This window comes from Neltuma alba, unplaced genomic scaffold, assembly GCF_004799145.2.
Source record: "Neltuma alba isolate B1F8T4 unplaced genomic scaffold, ASM479914v2 tig00010245_pilon, whole genome shotgun sequence".
NCBI classification, from domain to species: domain Eukaryota; kingdom Viridiplantae; phylum Streptophyta; class Magnoliopsida; order Fabales; family Fabaceae; genus Neltuma; species Neltuma alba.
Genome location: NW_021635173.1, coordinates 100311 through 118536, shown reverse-complemented (window position 1 = coordinate 118536; position 18226 = coordinate 100311). Strand labels below are relative to the sequence as shown.

The window sequence follows — 18226 nt, the reverse complement described above, 5'->3', positions numbered from 1 at the left end:
AATTTCAGTTTTTTTTAATTGGATATTAATTGATAATTAAAAAAATCTAATTATTTATTATTATATAATATATTCTATCTAAATATAATTAATATATTGTGAATTATTATTTATCTTTAATAATAATTTTAAAAAATAAATAGTTTAGAGGAAAATGATGAAATAAATTTCTTTAAATAATTTATTTAACTTTCTTATTAACTAATTTTTAAGAGCTAAAATATCATTATGTTTATTTAAATATTAGTGCATATCGCAATTTCGCAAAACAGTTTTTTTCATTTCATTTGTGAATATTTTGATAATAGTATTCATAATTTAATAGTATAATGATTCATTATAGCCACATACCCAATCTTTATAAGAATACTTATAACATAATATTGCTTAGGAATCTAACGATGTACATTATTAATGAAGAGGGTCAATGATTGATGAAAAAAGGAGAGAGTCAATATTTTATATAAATATGAGTAAAATATACCAACTGCCTTTTATTTACCTTAATTACATAAATATTCCTTCTATTTTAAAAACGTTATAAATTTTCCTCAAAATCAAAATATATATTGCACAAACCTCCCTTCCATATTTAAAATTCCATTTCCATCCACCCAAACCATTAATTAAGTTTGACTTTAAAATTATTTAGGCATAAATATTTTCAAAAAAAATGTTTTTTATAAAATCAAAAAATAATTCTAATACATATATTTGTAAAATTTCTAATATGTTATAAAATTTATTAATTTTGATTTAAATCTTAAAATTTTATAACTTAAATTTTTATCACATTCATTAGAAATTATTTACTTTTATTTCTTTTAAATTGTAAAACCATATTTCAAATAGATAGTTTGTGTTTATCATAAAATGATTTTGTGTTTGAAAGACTTTAACTTTTTTAAACATATTTTTGTTACAAAAATTTATAAACATATTTAGTCAAGTATATATATATTTATTAAAAAAATTAGTTAAATTTTTTATCGAGCCTTTTATATTTGCCTTAACGGAACGAAATTCTTGTAACTAAAAAAATAGAATTTAAGAATTTATTAGAATGAGGGGTAAAATAGTAAATAAATTTTATTTTAATATAATTTTTAGTTAAAAATAATGTTTTAGAATCTTTTTATAATATTCTTAACGATATTAACTGATTGGACTAAACTGTATGTTTTTAAAATAGAAGGGAGGCCTATGTAATTGATGCAACTAGAAGGATAGTTAGAAAATATTTACTCTATAAATATAGATCAATCTGAATATTAAATTAATTCAAAACAATTATGGGATAGGGATGTATACAGATGAGCATAAAATTAAATTAATGATGATTAAAAATATAAAAGGATCATTAAGTGAAATAGTAATCATTTTTCCAACAATAATTTTTTATAATTTGCAGGGAAAAAAAACTAAAATAAAGAATGATCTTTTTTTTTTAAACAATAAAGAATGATCTTGAGGTTGAAAGAAAGAATGATCCATTATTACTTTTACAAAAGAAAGTAGGGGAATTAAGGTGACGCTTGAATATGCAGGTTGTCATAAACGCGCACACACATATATATAAGGGACTTTTTATTTGACCAAAAAAAAAATTTAAAGGACTTTTTAATTTGGACTTAAAGCGCAAAAGGTTTTCGCTTCTCTCACTAAATACGCTTCTTGAAATTTAAAACTTGTATTCTATTCTTTATGAGGATAAGCCGCTTATATCTTAGACAATAGCTTGTTGATATATATGTGTGTGATATATATATATATAAAGGATTTTTTCTACTAAAGCATAAGTATCCTCCTATTTTAGACAATTCTATTTGAGATACTGTTGAGCACTAGATGTAAACACATCTTCCAATTCGTTATGTTGTGAGAGACTATTTTTTTTTTTTTTACTAAATCCAATTCTCATTAGTTATATAAGAGGCTTTTTTTTTGTAAACGTTATATGAGGGACTTTTTTTTTTTTTTGCTAAAGCATAAGTATCCTCCTATTAGAAGCAATTTCATTCAAGGCACCATCAAGTACTAAATGTGGGCACCTCTCTCAGCGAGAATTTGAATCTTAGCTCACTACGTTGTGGGAGACTAGCTCATTGTGCTAGACCCAACTCCTGTTAGTTATACGCGGGACTTGACGTGAAAGAAAGTTGCGTTATCACGCGCGACACTTGTCTCGGAATATTGAGCCTTTGTTTCTGGGATTTTGAGATTTGAACAGTACTCTAATTCTAAATTGTATGGCAAATATTGGGCCAGTATAACCCCTCCAATCGGATTGGCCTTTTAATTCTATTTGTTTTTATTTTTTCAAAAAGAAAGAGATACCATAAATTTTTTTTTTTTGCGTTTAAAAATTTCTTTGATTTCATTGAAGATCTACATTTTGAAAATATGTATTTAAATTAATATCATCTTTGAAATTTGATCTATATTTGACTTCATTTTGATTTTGGTTCTTAAAATTTGATCTCATTTTGGTCTGTTTAAAAATTTTCGACTTCTTAAACCTTGTTCCATCAAGAACCAAAATCACTTCTTTCAAATTTCAGATATCAAAACCAAAATAAGTTTAAATTTTAGGAATTAAAAATGACATTAATCCAAAGCATTTTATTAAACATTAGTTCTCTTAAAGTGATCTTCTTGTTTTTTTTTTTTGGTTGACAAAAGCTGAGAAAACTCAGGGAACCTAGTTAGTGACACTATGAAGCAGGTTGTTGTCCCTATCAGGTCCTCATCATACTGTCACTTGACTTCACTTGGTGGTGCCATCCAAATGCACTTTCGTCTGGTTTGCGTTCCGCTTAATCAGGCCAAGGCGTTCGCACACCTGTTTCGTTCCCTATAAACATGCTTGATTTTGACCATCCAGTCTCTCTGCATCAGCTCCGAAATCTCCAAGATGATATTTTGGTATCCTGGTATTGTTTGATTTCGGTTAACCCCGTTCATTAGCAATTCTGAATCGCTTTCCACTTCTACCTTTCTGAACCCAAGTTCCCAACATAGCCTCATTCCTTCTAAACCCCCATCCTTCAGCCGCTAACCTTCCGCACTCTTCTAGCTTTATGGAGAACCCTTTGAACCATTCACCTTCATCCCCTCGAATTACTCCTCCACATCCTGATAGATCTCTTGTACTTGTTCCGTCTGTGTTAAGTTTACACCAACCTTTCTCAGGTGATTGCCACTTAATAGATATGATTGCATTTTCTACATATCTCATTTGATCCCATCCCTGTGTCTTCTATACGTATTTCGTTGCTCTTGCATGTTTTCCTCTGGTCTAATTGGCATCCTGAAATCCTCTGCGTGTAATTGTAGATTTCTCTATTTCCAGATTTGCCAACATCCCATCGTGAATAACTTCGACCAGGTTATGTCTTCTTCCTCTTTCCTCTTCTCATGATATTGTGAATTAACCAATCATCCCATCTTGCCTAAAAAACTTTGTTTTCCTCTTTACAGGTATCAATCATTGCTAAATCATAGCAACATAGTTGCAGTCTCTTATGGCATGTATCAAGTCTTCTCTTGACTGGTTGCATAAAGGACAAAGGTCACTGCTACCATCCCATTTACTTGTTAAAGATTTTGTTGCTAGTCTTTAGTGTTTTAGTCTCCACATGAAAACTCTTATTCGTTCTGGTACTTTCAACTTCCATATTGCTTTCCACAGTCCTCTCTCCCTCGTGTTTTCCTTCCTTTTCAACCATTTATAGATGCTTGCCGTAGTAAATTCCCCATTTATGGTTAGCTTCCATCTTGTTACCTTCCGTGCATCTCTACCTATATCAATCTCTTCTCTTGCATTATGCCTATTTATGGGGTATTCTGTTAGGTTTTCTTTGAAGGAGTCCTAATGTTTGATCATTTCTCTCCATAGTTGAGAGTCACCTGCTTTAGTGGTTATTGGTTGGCTGTCATCCTGTCCTCTGCCATACTTCCCTTGTAACAACCTAAACTGAAAGTGCTTGCAATTCTTTTTCATCCTCCACAGCAGCTTAAACATGAATGCTTCATTCATTAGCTTTAAAGATTTGATATTCATAACCCCTTGTTCTTTCAGTTTACCCAGAGTTCCCAATTTGGGGCATGCCAACATCGTTGATTCTCTTGGTCACCCCATATGAATCCTCTTTGGATTTTCTCTACTTTCTCAACAACCCCTCTTGGGAGTGTGTCATGTTGTAGCAGATACAGTGCCATTGAACTGGTAACAGATTTCACTAGTGTCATCCTCCCTGCCAAGGAAAGAGCTGCAGTTCGCCATCCACTCAATCTTCTTTTCACCCTCTCCACAATACTACTATATTTTTCTTTTCTCTTCCATGGGAAAGTAATATTGGCGCTTAAATATCTCCCTAATTCTTCAACCTGTTTGAAGTTACGTCTCCTGCATATTTCCTTTTTTGTGCTTGTATTCACATTCGCCGAGAAGTAAATATGTGTTTTCTCCTGCCTCAGCAAATAGCACAAGGTCATCAGCAAACATCATATGGGTGATAAAAGGACCATTTTGACCCGTTCTAATTCCTTTCCATTTTTTCTCTCTTACTCTATCTAGAATCATATGTGTGATTTTTCCATTCCAAGCACAAAAAGGTAAGGGGAAATGGGATCGCCTTTCCTAAGTCCCCTAGAAGGTTGAACGCTTCTAGCTTTTCTCCATGCCATAGGATTTTGTTGGGGTAGGAGACAAACAGCCCATAATTCTTTCAATCACCTCGTTTGGACACTTCAACTCCTTTAAGACATTCCCTATATATCTCCAATTTATTCTGTCATAGGCTTTCTCTAAGTCAATTTTGATAGCCATAAAGCATTTCTTTCCCCTTTTCTTTCTCATTGAGTGAACCATTTCATTTACAATGATAATATTATCATGAATGTTCCTTCCAGGTACAAAACTCACTTGATCTGGAGAAACAACTTTGGTAATCGACCTCTTTAATCTCTTGACCAAGATTTTGGTTAAGCATTTATAGATGACATTACATAAAGAGATTGGTCTGAATTGACTAACCTTTTCTGGGTTATCCCCTTTAGCGATGAGTGATATGAGAGTGTGATTCAGTTTCTCGATTTCTTCTGCATCCTCCTGTATTTTCTTGATTGCTTTGCAAACGCTTTCTCTCACAATTTCCCAATTTTTCTAATAGAAAATGGCAGGAAATCCATCCTCCCCTGGTGCTTTCAATCCTCCAATTGAGAAAATGGCCTCTTTGATTTCTGCATCATTAACCCTCCCTCTTAATTGTTGTCACTCCTCTTCTACTACTTCTGGCCAAGACTGTTTTATGTTAATCCATCCTCTATCCATCTCTTCCTCCATAAAGAGCTTTTTAAAGAAACTATTGATAACTTCGCCTTCTTTCTCCTTCCCTTCAGCCCAATTTTCATCTTCATTTTTTAGCATTGTCACTCTGTTCTTCCTTCTCTTGATCGTGGTCTTAATATGATAGTAACTTGTGTTCCTATCTCCATCATTCACCCACATTATTCCAGCTTTCTGGTACCATAATATTTCTTCTCTTTGAAGAATCCGGTTTAGTTCTTCTATCAAGTCCCACTCCAAGTCCTCCAATCTCTGACTAAAATAATTCTGCTTGTTTCTTTGGATCCCATTGATTCTTCTTATCAACTCTCTCTCTCTCTCTCTCCAGTTTTTTGTTCTATATCCAAAGATGTTGTTCCCAAGTTTCTTTGAAATGTTTTTCTAAACCTTTCCTTTCTTATTTAGCAGCTTGATGAATAGTGGATGATGATCTGAGTTGAGTCTTGGCCCCACCCTTACCGTGGCTTCATTATATTCATTTCTCCAACTACCATTACATAACGCACGATCTAGCTTTTTATACAGTCTGCAAGTAGGGTGTACAATAGGCCCCATCTAAGTGAATATGGGCCCCTCTGAAGCTAATTCTATAAAATAGCATTTGTTGATGTTGTCTTCAAACCTTCTACATTTACTTTCCTGTACTTGTCCACCACCTCTTTGTTCTGAACTGTTTCGTATGTCGTTGAAGTCCCCTGCTACCAGCCAAGGGTCCTTTGTCCTGTTTGCTATCCTTGAGAGATCTTCCCACATCTCTCTTCATTCTCCTTCTCTGGGACTTGCATAGATCGTAGTGAACAACTAGTTTCTACTTCCTACTTCTTACTCCTCCCACTTCACAGTGAATATACTGCTTTTTTGTTTCAATTATTGAGATTAAGACTTGTGGGTCATCCCAAAGGATCCATATTCCTCCAGACATTCCTACTACTTCCTTTATCACCCTATTTTGGAATCCCATTCTTTTTATGGCCTTATCAGCAAAATCACCACTACACCGTGTTTCAACAAGAACCATTAATTTTGGCCTATACTTCCTTTTAAATTCTTTAACCATCTGTTCGAAAACACTTCTGGCAGTACCTCTAGCATTCCAAACTACTATCATTGGATAACTAAAAGGCAGCAAAGGAACCACTCACTATTATATCAACTTTAGAACAAGCGAGGTATTCATTAGACCCTTGCTGTTCTCAATCTCCATGTTGCCAACCTCTTCACCCCTGTTGTCTTGTATCTGGCATTCAATAATAGAAGGGTCCATCGGTTCATTTGTACTAGATGGGTCTGGTGGCGTTTTCATATCGACGTGCATCCTTCCATCATTGGTTTTGGACTGATCTTCATGAAGCTGGTCCTCTAGTATTTCCTCTAGGCCCAGTTCCTGGATTTTCCCTCACCCCTTGTCCCTTTGTTTGCCTACTGTAGTCTTGGACCCTTGGCCCATTTGCTGCTACACGTTGTGCTCACCATCCTTAGGACTATATCTTTCAATTCTCAAGCCCACATTATTCTCCTCTTCTTGGTCCACCTTAAAGCCCATATCCTTTCCCCTCTTATTCTCCACCTGTGTCTCATTAACTTTTTGTATTATTAATCCCTGCTTTTCCTGTTGCTTCTCCTGTTTGCCTATTCTTTTACTAGTTTCTGCTCTGACCTTCTCTCTTCCTTTTAATACTTTGCTCGCAGATTTCCTTTCCCCCTTGTGATGAGTTTCCTAGTATTTTTATCTTCTAACTCTCTCTCTCTCTTCCTCCTGGGTGTTTGAGATGTTCTACAGAGGGGTTCTACCTGCTATTTCTGTTTTCTCGAACCCCGCGTCTGCTTCTGATGACTTCAACATTGCAAATCTTGAGTTGACTCCTGTCTCCTTCCCTGTCCTTTTAGCCTTTTTTTTTTTTACTGATTTTCTGTTTTTCCTCCTTGATCTCCTACCCTTCGTCCTCTCCTTGAATCTTGTACTATCATTTATCCTCCATAGGCATTCCCTAGTAATTTTTTCAACACCGGAGCTTTTGCCAATGACGCGCCCTTACTTCGACTATTTTCCTACTCTTTGGTGGTCTCTTTATTACTTGGTGGGCCATTTTGGTGTCGTCAAGTTGGGCAATGTTCTGATGCATAATCGAATTTGCCACAGGCAAAGCATATTAGATGAAGACCCTTATACTCCACCTTTAAGCAATTTCCATCCACTGTATATGTTGGAAGTAGGGGTTTGTGTAAATCCACCTCCACACACATTCTAGCATACATTGTTCTCCTTTTTGTTAATGTCATCTCATCAACTTTTATAGCTTTACAGATTCTATTTCCCAGGTGATAAAAAAAATTTATTATCATAATAATCTCCTAGGAGTCCTAGTAGCCTTAGCCATATCGCCTCTTTGTGTATCTTCTTAGCCCATGGATTGAAATTCTGCTTCCACGTTTTCACAGTGAGATAGTGGTTTTGAATCATCCATGGTCCTCCTTCCAGAGCAAAGTAGTAATCATCCAGCTCTTGAAAGGTTGCAATCATATAGCCATTCCCAATATCTGAATGATCAACTTTCCTAGACTTTCCTCACATCATTGCACCTTCCTCTATAGTGGCATAAATCCAATCGTTCCACCTAGCAGTTTTATGATGAGTGAATTTTCCTATTCTTTGGCCAATCTTCGTTTCTCCTTCTCGACAAACTCAATGGCTATGCCCCCTTCCGATTCCTTGATGTTGATTCCTTTCTCCATTTCTTGTGGGTCTAGAGAAAGTAAACATCCATCCCAATATCTTTCTAGTCTCTTGGCTTCCTTGTTGGTTCTTCGTTTACGTTCCTTGGTTTCAGTACTTCCCTATAGGATAGTATTTTCTCAGTTCTATTTTCCACCATCTCCTCATTCGCATCCATCCATTCTTCAATCCTGGGTAGTAAAGATACTTCCCTTATGAAGCATCCATCCTTCCTTTGTAGCTTGCCTTTCCCAAAGTTTATCTCATATTTCCCCTTCCCTTCAGCTTCTTTAGGAGGTTTAGGATTCTCCTATTTTCCAATTCGTCTTGTGCGCTCGGTTCACTCTTATTTTCCCCTCTCATTCCCACTCCATCATCTATCGAACAATTAGGTGGAAGATTGTGGGGGTATATGTCCTCTGGTAACATGAAAAGCTCACACAGTATCAGAGTTTTTTTAAAGTGATCTTACACACAAACATACATGTTTAAATTCAAATCCAAAACCTTATTCAAAATAGGTCATGGGGACACTAGGATAGTTTGGCATTAGCAATGAGAGTCAAGTGGGAAGTCCAAAAACAAAACAAAAAATTGGGGTTGTTTGGGCCATGGCCCAAAAAACAAAGTTGCCCTTAAACTAGAGGTGGGAATCAAGGCCGGAGGGTCGGCCCTTCAAGGCTGGCGGGCTTAAAAGGACCGGCTCTCCAAGACTGAAATTTTAAAAATACCCCAATATATTTTTTTATATTTATCATATTTTTTATAAAAAATAAAAATAAACTAATGAAATTATTAAAAAAAGACATAAATATGAATAAAATTAAGTCACAAATATAAAATATCATCATATATAAATATCCATCAACATCCAAGAACATCTAAAACATACATTAACAAGATAACAACATCCAAAAGTTTTATCTATAGTGTAATTGTGCAATAAATAAACACTATCATTAATCTTTTGAAACCTCATCATCACTATAATTAATTACTCTTCTTCATAAGTATGCTTTTCCTTTCGTAACAAAAATATCAAGTTTTTCTTCTTTATAGGAATTTTACTTTTAAATTTTACAATCTAGCTATTATTTTACTTTAATGTGAGAAACATTGTTGTTGAAACTCATAAATTTCTAATTCAAAATATAGAATCACAAGTTATATAAGTATAAAAATACTCTATTATCAAATATATATATATAGTTTAAAAATATCAACGCATATAATATAAATCAAATCATTATTAAAGTCCAAATTAACCCATTTTTTAAAAATTTAATTGGATAAATTATTGTCTAACACTAAATTTAATTTTAAAATGATAATAATAACTAATATTTAAAATATTATTAACAATGTAAAAAATTAATAATATTAAAATTATAAAAAAATTTTAAAAACAAAAAAAATTATAAAAGAGCTTAAAAGGGCCGGCCCGTGGCCCTCCAGGGCCGGCCCTTTTAAGCCCTTGACCCTCCAAGACTTATTTCCCATTTGAAGGGAAAAATATAAAGCCCGGCCCTCATAATTTCAAGGCCTAAACGAGCTAGCCCGACGAGTTCAACCCGTTTTCCCGGCTCTACCTTAAACACATTATTACTGACAAAAGAACAGTTACTGCCACTGATAATAGATATCTTAGGTTCAACCAAGAAAAAAAATCATAATTTAAATTTTGTAGCTAAATATACCCCAAAAAAAATTCACAACTAAAAAAATAATAATAATAAGGACATGTTTGGTATGTTGAGAAAGTGGACTGGAAGAGAACATAGGCATATAAATTAATCTTCAATATCCATGAAAAATGAAAGAGAATACTTAAAACTTTGTTTACCATGAAACCAGGAGAGTAATTGAAATCAATAAATATAAAAATATCTAAACATCTTTCCAACTCTAGGTTGCCCCTTTCTGGCTAGCCAAACATAGGGTAGGGGATTCGCCGAAAAGAGGGGATAAGAAAAAACACCTTGATGTTAACTAAAAGAGGTCAAAGATAAAATGGTACTAGAGAGATTCTATGTTCAAACTTCTCTTATGCACTTCAATTCTTCACTATTGAGGTTAACAAGAACCACCTTGTGGATGTTTTTTAATATACATAGCCTGATGGGCTCTAGAAATCAGATGATTTATATGAATGAATTCCTTGCACATCTGGTTAATGATGTATTACCTTCAATCCTTAATATAAAAACTAGTTGACTAATTTAAGTAAATTGAAAAAATTAGTTAAATTACTTATTTATAATCGATAAATGTTCTCTTCCTTAATATACCCTTAATAATTATGTGTTAGCTAGAACCCGTAATATGTGCAACTACTACAAGAACCACTTTGAGAAAAAAAAAAAAAAATAAATATAAGAGATAAGGTATGATGGGGTCTTATATTTAGGATTAAATTGAATGTTAAACTAATTCTTATATTAAGGACTGGAACTAATATAATTTAAGATTACATCCAGACCATTAAGATTAAATTTAGATGATAAGTTGAATATCTAAATTTAATCAGAGGATGCACATGTAGAAACACGTAATAAGGCAAGGGCTTCCCCAGCATGCATTTTCTGGGATACCCTAAGTTTCCTGTAATGTTCATAAGAGAAAGGAAGAAAGAGACGAGGATGATGATCAGAGTCCACAAGCTCCTCTGGCGCTTCTATATCTCCCTCCTTTGGTCCCAACAGGAATGAAGCTATTGAGATTCTCACACTAGCTTCCTTGCATTCTACTCTATGCTTCACTGTCCCGAACCTGCCATTACTCCATACCTACACACATTTGAGCTCGTGTTTTACAGAGAGTCTAAAATACAAGTTGTATTATTCACTTCATAATTTGTAAATGATAATATTTTCTTATACATACGTATATGAATTTAGATCCGCTCAAGTTGCAACCCCTCAATTTGTTTCAATTTTAAGTTATAGTTTGGGTCGATTGAACAGTTTAAACTTGTCATTTTTATAGACATTGTAGTTCAACATAAGAAAGAAACAAATATTATATTTCCCTGTTTTAAGGGGGGGGACAATTTAAATTTTTAATCGAAATAACGTAGGAAAACGATATCGATGTTGCATCCTCCTAATTTAGGAAGGAAAGAACAGAGTAAACATTTTGATGAATCAACTGTTAAAAATTAAAAACCAGACAAATTGAGGGAATTTGCAAATTCCATAAGCATAGCGTTCGGGCAAGTTTACGAAAAATAGTCATACTTTCAATCATTTTAATTTGGAAAATCTTCTTCCATTAATAAAAAATTGTCAAGACCTAACAAATTTCAGAACTTGATGATGATTTAAGATTGAAAGCCAACAGATATTATAACTTACATGAGCAATATCACCAAGAACGGCAAAGAGGGTCCCTGGGCAAGGAGGCACATCCACAAAGGAACCAGACTTGTTCATGACTTGAAGGCCTCCCACATTTTCATCGTCTTGCAGAATGGTGAGGAAGCTTGAGTCTGTGTGGATCTGTACACCAGTTGACCCTATACTTTCTGGTGTGAAACTGTACTTGTTAATCCTAAACTGACATGGCCATCCCTTAAAATATTCAACTCCTTTCAATCCCAAACTCTCTGCCATCTTCTTTGATATATCCATCAACAACTCATGAATTGCTTTCCCATATGCTTCTATGACCTTCCTGCATCCCACACATCACAAACACATACATAGTTTGGACGACGACAACAACAACAACAAGCCTTATCTAACTAAATGAGGTCAACTACGTAAATATAATTTCATTAGATTCTATCAATAACTAACTAGTTAGATCTATTATACACTATGAGATCCTATTTCGGAACTTCCTTACAATGTCCTCATTAAATTCCCCTTATACCGTCCTTTCATAGGGCTTAAAGGCCATTTGTCAACACAAAAGTCACATAAGGCCATGCCAGTGACACTTATAACAAGCATTTTCTTTTCGGTGTGAATTTGGATGCAGCAAAAGGCAATAAGAATCCATCTCAACTGCCCATTTGCAACTTCACAAGACCACGCCAGCTTCATCCCAACTATCTATAAAATATTCCCAAGACCCGTTTTCATCAAAAAGCACACATCACCTTCGTGCAAACCACACATGATCTCTCTCTGAAGTGTGTTTGGTTTGTTTAGAATTTTTCTCACAGGCCTTGTAATTGGTGGTGTCCACTACCACTACATAGACACACACTGACATTTTTGCCCCCACTGTGGCTGCTTGCAACGAGACAAAGCTTTTCCTAAATTAATTGATGATATTATATATACAACTGTAAGGGAAAAGAGATAGATAGAAATTACGTTTGGTGCGGAGAGGCGTCTAATCGAGAGCAGAAAGATAGAACGGCGTGAGAAGAAGCCATGTCGTAGAGTCCCAAAGCCTCGTAGAGAGGATTCACCGCACTTGGAGCCATATAGCCACTTCCTGCAATTACTTGTTCAGTGTTTCGCATCTTGATCTCTACAGGAAGATCAAGTAGCGATCTCACCACTTTCTTCATCTCAGACATTAGGTTTGAATCTATCCCATGGTTCGTCACTCTGAAACATCCCCAATCTTCGCACGCCTCTCTCAGCCTCTTCATCTTCAGCTCTTGAGGATTATCTGCAGATTCTTGCAGATCGATCACTGGCACGTCGCTCATCTTTGCCACGACTTTTTCCCTCCTCCTCCTCTGCCTGCTCTTGCTTTCAATTTCTTGTCCTGACCGAGAACAAAGCGCGATGATATGGAGGCCATAGGGGTCCCACCACATTCCCAGTTGGCCGATGCTTGTCAAATTTATTGGACAATGTTTTTTTGACCTTTTTGGTAATATCACTTTTATGGTTAAAAAGATTAATAATTAGTTTTTTTCTTAATTTTTAAGGTGACATTGCTCTTTTTTTTTTTTTAACACTTTCATAGGATGCTCGCATCTCTTTTGTAAATACTTCCAAAGTAAAAATGACACTAAACCCTAATTTATATTTTATTCTTCTACTCCTGTATATAAGGTTCTCCTAACATGTTTCACTGAAATAAAACAAAAACCTTTAAATATCATTAACAGGACCTTAAAATTATAATCTTATGGCAGCAAGATCAAATCCCCGAACAGATACACAGTGTGGGGTGCGCGTTAAGTGTGAAAGTCCTTTTTATGAGAAAAGGATGAGTGGGGTAAAGAAAAAAAAATTTAAGAGACAGAGGATGATAAGAGACGCAAAAGTTGTGCTCAAGACAATGTGAGAGAGACATTAGCTGTTAGAGTTAGGATGATAAGAGATGCAAAAATTGTGCCTAAGAGAATGTGAGAGAGGCATTGGCTGATATAGTTACTTATGTATGGAAAAAAAAATGTTGTTAATTTCAATTCAAAACTTATTATTTTTCAATTAAAATTTATTATTTCCTAATGAAATATTGTCATAATCTGAAATCAAGATAAAAGGGTTAACTTATATTTAATTTTATTGGTCCAAGTGACCATTAGATTGTGGGATCAAATTCTTTTCTACTTTCCTAAAAAATTTTCCCTCCTCTGGCCCAAAAAAAAAAAAAAATCCCTCTCACCTGCAAGGGCTTCGGTGAGGGGTTCAAAATTTTTTTAATTAAAACAAACAAAATGGAATTTTTGTCATTACCTTTGAATTTCAAAACTTAAATTTGGGTTTACATTTTTTTTGTCATTTTGAAATGTTATGAATATTATAATTTCAAAGTTCTTTATCTGAAATTTTTTCTTTGAAAAACTCTAGGTATTTTTTGCACCTAAAAAATTTTTATGGTGCTTGGTGATCCTAGTAGAATATTTTATGGATAAGTTTGTACCTTAATCTTATATTTATCAATTCCTAAACCTTGTTTCTGTACCTTGTCCTATGAGTTCTTTTTCTCCCAGTGGTAAAAGAAAGTTAGCTTATTTGCCATAAAGTTATACTACCTTAGATAATTAATTTACAAATATTAAAAAAATTAGTTAAATTAGTGATTCACTTATTTGTAATGAGTGTGAGTTATATTCCTCAAAATATTCTTATTAATTATGTGTATTTTACTTGGTAGAAAACTTTTAACATGTATAATCATCATAAGAATTACTTATGGGCAAAAGATAAATATGAAAAACAAAGTAGATTAATATCTTATATTTATGATCAAATTAAATCTACTACTAACTCTTATATTAAAAATTGGTAACAGTATTTTGCAAAATTATCCTTATAAAAATTTGGCGGAATGAAAATCAAACTGATAAAAATTGATAGGAGTGGCAAAATGGAGCCGAGTAAGAAATATCTATATAAAACAAATTATTGGTATGCTTGAAAAACGCGAGGAAGCACTTCCTTACCTATGGCATGATAGAAATTGGAAATAATGAACACGAAAGTAATGAAAATGGACAGACATAAAAAAACCTCAACATTCCTAATCATAAGTGTCCACCAGGAATGAAAGTATCCAGCTGCAAATTGGATCGAGCTCGTTTAGGAAAATTGTGAGGGACGGAATTTAAAATTTTGTTATTCAAATGGTAAGTGAGCCCATATAAGGGTTGGGCTTCGTAAAATGACCTTGTTTTTTTTCTAAAATTAACCCATTTAGGCCCATGGCTTGTGAAAGCTAGCCCTGCAGGACTGACCGTTTACGGAAGGCAACTTAACATGAAGGTATGGGGCCAGGATAGTCTTTTTAATTTGTAAAACTAATTTCCATCCAAACCGCGACGTCCCAATTTCCATTGTCTTTTGAATGTAATGAAAATCAAAGAAATTTAGCAGAGGGAGTTTAATCCCTATAGATTTGTTAGTGGTGTTTTATTAATCACTGATCATACACTCAAAGCCTCTGACTTTTTATAATGTTTTGAAAAAATGAAATTAGCAAAAGAAACCCCAAAGTAAAGTAAGACTCTCCTTTAATTTATAAAGCAAAACTAGACGGATCAATAAAATACTAAACAATAATTCATCTTACATCACCTTCATATTCTTTTAATTTTATAGTAGTATTACAAAATAACCCTACTCCGAACAAGTTTGGTTTTATAATGAATTTGGAAGTGTAAATTTGTTAGCAGTAATTATTTATTTCTTTACTTAAAGAGATCAAAATGATTTATCTAGTTTAAAACTTGAGACGCCAAAAAAAAAAAACCAAAATAACTAAACATGAAATTCTTCATTAAAAATAAACCATGAATGATGTTAAATATATTTTTTTTTCTGGGATGAAGTATGAGTATAAACTCAAAGTTTACACCCTCTCTCTCTCTCTCTATATATATATATAAATATATAAATATATATGCTAGGTATAAAATTCTTCATCACAATCATCAAACTGAGAATGATTCTGAATACATATAACTTGATGGGCTCTAGAAATAAGATGATTTATACGGATGACTTCCCTGCAAATGTCTGTTGTGATTTGAGACTACATCGAGGGCATTAAGAACTCATAATTAGATTATTTATTGATTTATTTGAAATCTAAATAATCCAAATTTAATCCGCGCGTAAGAAGGCGAGGGCTTCTCCGGCATGCATTTTCTGGGATACCCTAAGTTCCCTGTAATGTTCATAAGAGAACGGAAGAAAGAGACGAGGATGATGATCAGAGTCTACAAGCTCCTCTGGTGCTTCTATGTCTCCCTCCTTTGGTCCCAACAAAAATGAAGCTATTGACACTCTCACACTTGCTTCTTTGCACTCTACTCTATGCTTCACCATCCCGAACCTGCCATTACTCCATACCTACACACATTGAACTCGTGTTTTACATACAGCTTAAAATACAAGTTGTATGTTTTATTCATTTCATAATTTGTAAATAATACAATTTGATTATGCATCATAAACACGTGTTTGGATATCTTAAAAGTTGCAGTCTCATCATAAACACAAGTCACCAGCATTTCTTTAAGGCAAACAATAGTTTGTTATAGCAAAAAACTGAGTAGCCAAACATATGCTTCACATTTTAGATTCATCATTTTTATAAAAATTTAACTAAATTAAAATATGAAAGAAACGAATATTGTTGCATTCTCCTTGGGAAGGGAAAAAGTAACATAGTTCATCAATTGCTGTAAGTTATATTACCTCTGATTCTTTTTATAAGATTCAAATAATTAAATTATGTATTTTAAGAAAGGAAAAATTTCAAAAAAAAATATTTATAAAATTTCAAAATCTCAAATCAAGAATGACTACAAAAATATATTGTTATTTGCTTTTCAAATGTTATCAAGTGTTTATTAAAGTGTAGTGAATAAGACTGATTTGGAATTTTGAAATTCAAAGGTATTTTTTTAGGATTCTCCCTTTAAGAAACCTATTAAAATTAATTAAAAATAATAAGTATGTAAAGAATATTTTTTTTTTTCAAATATACTTTTATTTATAAGAGAGTAAGCATGACAGAGAGAGAAATGGTAAGAAAAAATATAAAAAAGAATATAAGGTAAAAATACATTTAATATTCAGACAACTCCTAACTCAATTTTATAAAATAGACCAGAGGGAGTATCATTCTTCTGAGTGTAATTTTTTGCGCAACAAAATCATTTATCAAAGTTTTATAATCAAACAACTATATCGTACATTTCAATCTCCAGTTGATAATGATTTAATATTGAAGGCCAAGAAATATCAGAACTTACGTGAGCAATATCACCAAGAATGGCAAAGAGGCTTCCTGGGCAAGGAGGCACATCCACAAAGGAACCAGACTTGCTCATGACTTGAAGGCCTCCGACATTTTCATCATCTTGCAGAATAGTGAGGAAGCTCGAGTCTGTGTGGATCTGTACACCAATTGACCCTATACTTTCTTGCGTGAAACTGTACTTGTTAATCCTAAATTGACATGGCCATCCCTTAAAATATTCAACTCCTTCCAATCCCAAACTCTCTGCCATCTTCTGTGATACATCAATCATCAACCCCTGAATTGCTTTACCATATGCCTCTATCACTTTCCTGCATACCACATGTTATAGACAAGGTACTGAAAACTGAATTGTTTAATTAAATTGATCGAGATAGTAGTTCAAAGATCAGTGATCCAACCATAATTAAATCAGAGTCAACCCAATCATGATTATGAGAAAATATTTTAATTAAAAATGTACAAAAACATTCATATATAATTCTAAAAAATTAATATTTAAATTAAAAGACATAAATCTACAAGTAAATAGAACATTCATATATGATGGATAATAAACTTACATTGTTTTAGCCTTAGTAGGAGAAGGTGGAAAAAAATATTAAATCTAACTCAATTGACTCATTCAAAGTTCTTAACTAGATCGGTCAACTGAGACTATGGTTTATCAGTTTATTGATTTGACTAGCCGACTCGAATTGAGTTTTATAATAGCATGGTTATAAGCTTGCATGGCAATACAATGAATGAATGCAAAGAAAAAGTGATACAGAGAGAGAGGGAGAGTTACGTTTGGTGGGGAGAGGAATGTAATGGAGAACAGAAAGCCTGCACAGCTTGGGAAGAAGCAATGTCATAGAGTCCAAAACCTTCATAAAGAGGATTGGCTGCACTTGGAGGCATATACCCACTTCCTGCAATAACATCACTATTTCGCATCTTAATCTCCAGAGGAAGATCAAGTAAAGATCTCACCTCCTTCTTCATCTCTCCCATCAGCCTCCAATCAATACCATGGTTCATCAATCTGAAGCATCCCCACTCTTCACACGCCTCTCTCATCTTCTTCTTCAGTTCTTGAGGATTCTCTGCTGATTCTTGCAGATCAATCACTGGGATATTGTTGTTGTCGTTGGTTGCCGCCATGCCTTCTCCTCCTCCTCCTCCTCCTTCTTCTTCACCTGTGGTTTTTTATTAATCATGAACACTCAGCCGGGTACCTCCCTCTGCTTTTATCCCCATCTTTTCTTGCCTAACACATCTTTTCTGGGGATCTTTCTGATGAACTTTTTCATAGCTTTGTCCTCTTCTTGAACCGTTTTTCTCTTACCAGGCCTCTATGTTTTTTCTGGGGTCCCACCATGGTTCCATTTAACTGAATCACGTGAGTTCAAAAGGTTTGTTGAAACTAATTTAGCTTCTACTTCTTTTTTCTTTTTTTTTTTTTAATTTAGGCCAACATTATTCCAAAACTATTCTTT

The 18226-nt window shown here is 33.9% G+C and overlaps 2 protein-coding genes across 2 annotated transcripts; both read right to left on the bottom strand.

Annotated features, from left to right (window-relative positions):
• Positions 1-10477: 10477 nt before the first annotated feature.
• On the bottom strand, positions 10478-12819 carry LOC114755267 (2-oxoglutarate-dependent dioxygenase DAO-like). The gene is made up of 3 exons (XM_028944129.1): positions 12386-12819; positions 11417-11735; positions 10478-10849 (listed from the first exon to the last, which is right to left on the bottom strand). Exons 1-3 carry the CDS (start codon positions 12727-12729, stop codon positions 10583-10585), a joined length of 930 nt encoding a protein of 309 aa, XP_028799962.1. The 5' UTR covers positions 12730-12819; the 3' UTR covers positions 10478-10582.
• A 2761-nt stretch (positions 12820-15580) lies between these two features.
• On the bottom strand, positions 15581-17891 carry LOC114755259 (2-oxoglutarate-dependent dioxygenase DAO-like). Its single transcript, XM_028944124.1, has 3 exons — positions 17536-17891; positions 16738-17056; positions 15581-15829 (listed from the first exon to the last, which is right to left on the bottom strand). The coding sequence occupies exons 1-3, from the start codon at positions 17889-17891 to the stop codon at positions 15581-15583; spliced, it is 924 nt and encodes a 307-aa protein (XP_028799957.1).
• Positions 17892-18226: the final 335 nt, after the last annotated feature.